Genomic DNA, 6787 nt, shown 5'->3' on the forward strand with positions numbered 1-6787 from the left:
AGAAGCTGTTGACATTTTGATTGCTTCAGAAAATAGCATGCTGAAGCATGGCAGCGACACCAGTAATAAAAGTTCAAGTGAAAATTCTTCCCATCACCGCAGAAGGATTAAAAGGCCTGACAGCACATTATAACGTGGTCATTGGCAAGACGAAGCAGGGCCACCATGAGTCGTTTTCAAGCTTAGCAGTGCAGCCTACTGATAAATTTCTTTTCATTTTCTCTTTTATTACTTCATTCCTCTTTATCAAGCCGCTGTGCATGTTTTCAATTAGCACACTGAAAGTTCCAAATACTTCAGTTGCTCTTTATGTTGGGAAGAGAACCGCATCCTAATGGTATAGCTAAAATATTTGGTCACCCTGCTATCCAGACCATTAAATTCCATTCAGCAGCAAAGCCATAGGAGTTGTTTGCTCTTTAAAAACACCACCAGCTACCTGACTGAGCGTGCCTGATGTGAAATAACTGCACTCCGTCTAGGAGAAACAGGGAGATTTGATTGTTCCTGTTTGACCTCAAAGAAATTAACTGTCTTTTTTTCCCTTTTTTGGTAAGCCATGCTGATTGTATCATCCAGCAAACAATCATGTGCTGTTTAAAAATATAAGGGTGAATGGGATTCTGTGTACTGGAGAAACTTACACATTAATAAGTTAAGGGAAGGAAAGGGAGAAAGGAATGGCCACTGAAAACAGATACTCAGTGAACATTTCAGGTATATATGAATGCGGTATTTTGTGCCTGTGTGCATATGTATTTGTTCATTCTATAGGTTTGGTTTCAAAGAATCAGAAGAAAAACTCTGTGTGTAGATAAGCTACCTAAACCACCAAACAAAACTGCTGCTGAGAATTTGGGATGCTTGGGAACAGTGTGACCTGCCGGGCAGGGGGCTGCAGTTTGAATGAGAAATCTGCAGAAACCTTCCTTGTCTAAGCAAAAGCACCTCAGAATCCAACTCTTAGTTCTCTGTTTATAATATGGGACCTGGACTATGTAAAAGTTTTTTCATCCAGTGGCTTAATAACCACCATAACTTCTTCTGTGCACACATGCAGTTTTACAAGGGCATTGTTATTTATTGTTAGAACTATATTTTCCTTTTTGTTATTGAAGCATGTAATTCTAACATGTTGCTTCTGTGCAATTAGGACTGCATCCCTATACAACAGCTCACTGAGTAGTTCTTAAACTTTCCACTAACCAGTGATGATATGGGGTTAATAACATTGCATTAAACCTATGGTTTGCAATGTGTGAAATATATATAGGATCATGCAAGTGCTGAAGGCGGTGTGAGCCTTTCCCAGGATACTGCCAATTACATTGAGCAGAGAATGATACGAGGAGAATATCAATTAGGGGGAGGGAAGTCAAAAGAGTATGGAGAAAAGGGAGACTAGAACAAGAGAGGAAACAATGCACTTTCTTTGAAGAAACAGGATGTATCCGTGTCTCTAGGACATGACAGTAGTCACAGCACACATCTGATTCTTGAAAATCTGATTGACTGACAAACTTCAGCTACTGCTTTACTTGCAACTGTTTTTTATTCTTGTTACTTTTAAACTTTGTATTCTCCTTTGCTTAGAAGGGACGTGTGTAATTGCTCTTGCAATTCTGTTTCATGACTAAAACAACTCATCTTGATCACAAACATCTGTAACTGGCACATTTGCTTGCAACTTGTGTGGTGAGCCTGCGATGGTGTAAAATACCATGGTTGGTGAGATCATGCCAGAGCAATAATCGTTGCGCCTTGTACTGAGCACGTATTTGACCATTGAGCAATGCTTGGGAGAAAGGCCACATTCAAAGGCTAAGCAAACAATTATATAGAAATTCTTGAATAACTATATAATTCCCGGTAAACCATAGAAGACAGCCTTTAAAACTCTGCTAGAACTGCTAGGTGGCTCTTTTTGATGTAAAGCCTGTATCTCTGAAAGGAAATTATTGAAGGGGCTGACTTTCCTTTCATGTGGTAGGTGGAACCATTTGTTCAGCGGCTGCAAGTGTTTCATGTATTGGACTGTTAGCTGTTGACTGGCACTCTTAATGAGTTGAAAAGCTTCATCAGCTGACTTACATAAAAAGTGATACGTATGGAAAGAAAAATTCTGCCAGTTGTGGCTGAGGTTCAATGTAGGGCTGTGCAAAACAAAACAAAAATTCGGTAAATTTTGGGTTCAGGTTTATTAGTCCCATTTTTTTATGGTAAACCCGAAAAAAACTAAATCCCCATACTGGTAAATATGGGAATGCAGCTTTTTCTGAGATTCCCGAAAAAATCCGGGTCCAATAAAGCCTATGGGGCTTTCGACGGCTCCTGGGGGGAATTTTTTCAGGCAGAGCCCCCAAATATGCTGCATGGCTGCAAGGGACTCTCCTTGCAAGAACCCCCAAGTTTGGTGAAGATTGGATCAGGGAGTCCAATTTTATCGGGTCTGGAAGGGGTCGCCCCCATCCAATTCTCCTCCATAGAAAAGTTAAGCAATAGTGAAGTGGCTGACTGGCTCTAGTCAGATTTTCTATTGTGAACAATGCTCGTATTTTTCAATGGAGGCCACCACTTTAAACAATGGGTCATTTAAAGCAATTGCCGCTTAAAGCAGTGGGCCATTTAAAGCAATTGCTTTAAATGGCCCATTGCTTAAAGCAGTGGGTTTCCCTGGCTCTTCTATTGAAAAATACGAGCCTGTCATGAAAAACTCCCAAAAGTAGAGTGAAGCCGGGACACAGGATTTGCAGAAGGGGTTTAACAATAGCAGAATAATATAATTACTAGAATAACACAAACTCTGTCCCTGGTTTGTGGCTTCACAGTGGCAACAGCTGTTGCACTTTGAAATGGGAATAGATTGTAAAATTGGTCCAAAATCCATTAGAAAAATTGAATATGTTCAATTATTTTGACAAATAAAGGTGGCTATGAGTTAGTTCTCACTTGAGGTTAGGATGATATCATCAGTCTAAATTGACTGGCAATTGAGGATGTCTTTCCCTTTTTCATCTGTTCTATTAAATCCCCTTTTCTCTTATCAGTATGACATATCTGACACATTTTACAGTTTATTCAATACTTTTATCCCCAAAATTATTAGCTTTCCAACCCCCCCCCCCCAATGTATGAAATGTATATAGATGTATTCTGACCCAACCTAGAAAGCTGAGGAACTGGGAAAAAAGCTCTTCATTGGTATATGTCTCAATATGGCACATGAGAGGTTTATATGAATTCTCAACCAGTCTAACCATATCATTCTGCACTAGCTGCAGCCTCCAAACACTTTTCAAGGGTGGTCCCAAACACAGTGCTTTGCAGTAGACCAGTCTAGATGTAACTAAAACATGGATCACTGTGACTAGATCATACTGAGCCAGAAATGGGTACACCTGCTACACCAGCCAAAACTGGGCAAAAGCAACTACAGCAGCCCCCTGATGTTGAGCAGCACTCCTAAGTTGCAAGTGTAGTTTTTTAGAGAGAATGTAACCCCATCCAAGACAGGAGAGATCTCAAGACCCTAGTCTACCTGTCTATTGACCTGAAGCGCCTCTGTCTTGTCAGGATTAAGGTTCAGCTTGTCTACCCTCATCCAGCCCTTTATTGACTTCAAGCACCATTTTACATTATCAACAGCTTCCTTGGAATTAGGTAGAAAAGAAAGGTAGAGCTGGGTATCATCTGTGTATTGTTACCCCCTCCCACTTTATTCTCACAAAAAACTATGAGGTAGTGTAAGCTGAGAGAATGAATGGACCATGGTCATCAAGTGAGCTTCATGGCAGAGTGTGGGTTTGTACCCATATTTCCCCATTTCTAGTTCACTGCTGTTACCATCGCACCATGCTGGCTGTCATGTATGTATAAAGTGCACATGTATTTAGGACACCACATACACTTTTCCTTTAGTGACAATGTAATGTTTGAGTTAATCACACTCATTATGGGTATGGCTTGATGTATGGATGATCTGCACTAGAACAGCAAGGATGAGGTGGATGATGTTTGTGTCATCTTCAACAAAAGCAGCAGGTTAATTGGTTATATTTACAGAGAAAATGAATGTCAAACATCAGCCAACATGGTATCTAAAAAAAACTGAGATAACATCTAAAAATAGATTCTGTTTGATATGTAACCTGCCTTCATAAGCAGAGAATGAAATAACACGATTTCTTGCATTCAGAGCTAGCAGTATGGTAATTGGGACATTCTGTACAGCATTGGAATCAAGATGTTTTATGAATTCATTTGTTAGTTCCCCTTGTTTTTAGATTGTTTGACTAGATGGACATACTGACAGTACTGGAAAATAGTTCACATATGCCAGATACTTGTGTTGAGTTCTAATTTCCAGGCATAAAGAGAAGAAAATATTTGTGAGTTCTGTGTTCAGCTTCCAGTAAAAAGAAAGCAAAAAAAAAATGTGTGTGTGGGTATGCATGTGTGTGTGTGTAAAGTGCCATCAAGTCCCAGCCAACTTATGGCAACCCTGTAGGGTTTTCAAGGCAAGAGACTAAGAGAGGTGGTTTGCCATAGTGACCCTGGTATTCCTTGATGGTCTCCCATCCAAGTACTAGCCAGCACCGACCCTGCTTAGCTTCTGAGATCTGACAGGAACAAGCTAGCCTAGACCATCCAGTTCAGGGCATGGCCACACATGCATTGATATTGATAATGGGCAAGCTTTAAATTATGAAGAAAATATTTTTGGTGAAGGGACACTATAGGTATCCATATAGCAGATTACCATTTTAATATTTTTGCTTTTGGGAAAAAAAGCTGTTCTTCACTTTCTGTATAAATCCACAAAATATGTTTTTGTTCTATGCTAATTAGGTAGGCCTGTTCAGTCCATAAAAATCTCATTCCTATGGCGTTTGCAAGAAGTAACACATCCATAGAAAAGAAAGACTGCAGGTCAAATTTCAGCATCATTTTCACTTTATAATTTTAACTGATCTCTTGCTTGCTTGTTATATTTCTAGCCTGTCTTTTTCAAGTTTAGGCTCTTGATGATGGAGGTTTATCAAAACATTTTATGATTAAAAGCACAGAGAGTGATGTGACATTACATGACACTGACATTGTTGCGACTTGACTCTATGGGATTCTGAAGGCATTCCTCGCTTAACCAGCTATATTAGAATCTCACTACAGGCCTCTTACTTGGTAGCATTGGTTAAATGGGATTTCAGTGTTAAAGCGAAAATGTAAATTGCCCCCATTTCTGCTGCATAAGGACACTGTGATGACCACAGGCATATCTAACCTCCATATTCAGGGGAGTAAAGCTCTGAACACCAGGGCTGGAAGACAAGGTAATGGGAAAGCCTCTGTGTCGTATTTGTTGGCCCTCCGGGGCAACTGGTTATCTGCTGTGTGATGCAAGGTGAACCACTGTACTGATCTAGTAGGGCTCTTCTTATATTCTTATGCAAGTTGTCAGGCTTTTATGCCATTGTCTGGTGTAAGCATATTCATACTATTGTTTTAGTATATCATATTTTCACCAGTTATGCTGATGTTGTGTTATACCAGCCAGTACAAGAAACCTAAAGTGAACATAACTTTGTATTTTCAGAAAGTAGAGTATAAAGCATTTTTTCATGGATTCCATGAGTTGTAAAATCTTTATTGGAAAAGGTCTGCTTTAAAAGACATAAAATCTCTCATCAGCTATAAATTTCTCCTGGAAATCTCAATGGGAATACCCATGTTACAGTTTATGAAGCCTTTATGTTATGCTCATTAAAAAAAAGGAAGGAATCTCCTTGTCAACGCTATGGCCTGCCATCTTTGAAGTGCAAAGGGCAGCAAACAGTGGATTAAATCTCTCCTTTCTTATCTTTCCATGTTTATTCCAGTTGCTAAATTGTTTTCATGAAAGAAGGGTGCAAAAACATAAGAGAATAATTTTGTGTCATGGATGAAGATTATCGGAGGAAACAACATTCAACCCTCACAAAAAAACAAACCTTTAATCATTTTTCCCTTTTTTGTGTGTTTCAGTATCCAGCTGCCCTGATGAATCTGGGAGCAATTCTGCATCTTAATGGCAAACTCCTAGAGGCTGAAGCAAACTATCTCCATGCCCTTCAGTTTAAACCAGATGATGTCATTACACAGTCAAATCTACGCAAACTCTGGAATATTATGGAAAAACAAGGCTTAAGGACATCAAAGACATGACAAAGGGGGAAAAGTCCTTAGACCCTTTCTGTTGTTGTAAAGGGGGGAGAAAAAGTCAATTTCAGAAGAACTCCCAGGATGCTCTTTTGTTTGGCACTCAAATTGGACCGGACTCCAGTTGTCCAAGGATGTAATTGCTGCTAGGAGAACCTACAGGGCTGCTTTTGTTGTGACAATTGACAATAAGAGGGAGATTTAAAAAAAAACTTCTTAGGAACTTCATGAAGGACTTAATAGTTACCATCATAAGCATAAAAATAAAATAGATTTAAAACTGGAACACTTGAAAGGAGCCCTTTCAGTACGTTCATCAAGTCATCCCACTCATTTTCACGTTGCTCATTTCTAAGCGGTTTCTGGTACAGGATCATACTGGCTTATAGCATCCATCTGGTCAGCATGGGAAGTTAGAAGAGGGTAAAGACTGATTTTAGGTCATTTACTAAGACTATCCTTCTTTAAATTGTATACTAAACACAATGGGTTTTCAAATTGTATTAATGTTGTGTATCATTAGGGCTGACTGCTTATCTGTTTCACAAACTTCCAAAACTATTTGAAAAACTTGTCACTTCAACTAAGATTT

General features: G+C 39.3%; 1 protein-coding gene across 1 annotated transcript in view; it reads left to right on the forward strand.

Moving 5' to 3' along the window:
• The window catches only part of TMTC2 (transmembrane O-mannosyltransferase targeting cadherins 2), a 229399-nt gene extending 223038 nt beyond the window's left edge, over positions 1-6361 (forward strand). Inside the window, exon 12 of the mRNA XM_056846658.1 lies at positions 6022-6361. Within this exon, the coding sequence (XP_056702636.1) occupies positions 6022-6201 (180 nt within the window). The 3' untranslated portion in view covers positions 6202-6361. The remainder of the gene's footprint in view (positions 1-6021) is intronic.
• Positions 6362-6787: the final 426 nt, after the last annotated feature.

This window comes from Euleptes europaea, chromosome 3 (assembly GCF_029931775.1).
Source record: "Euleptes europaea isolate rEulEur1 chromosome 3, rEulEur1.hap1, whole genome shotgun sequence".
NCBI lineage: Eukaryota > Metazoa > Chordata > Lepidosauria > Squamata > Sphaerodactylidae > Euleptes > Euleptes europaea.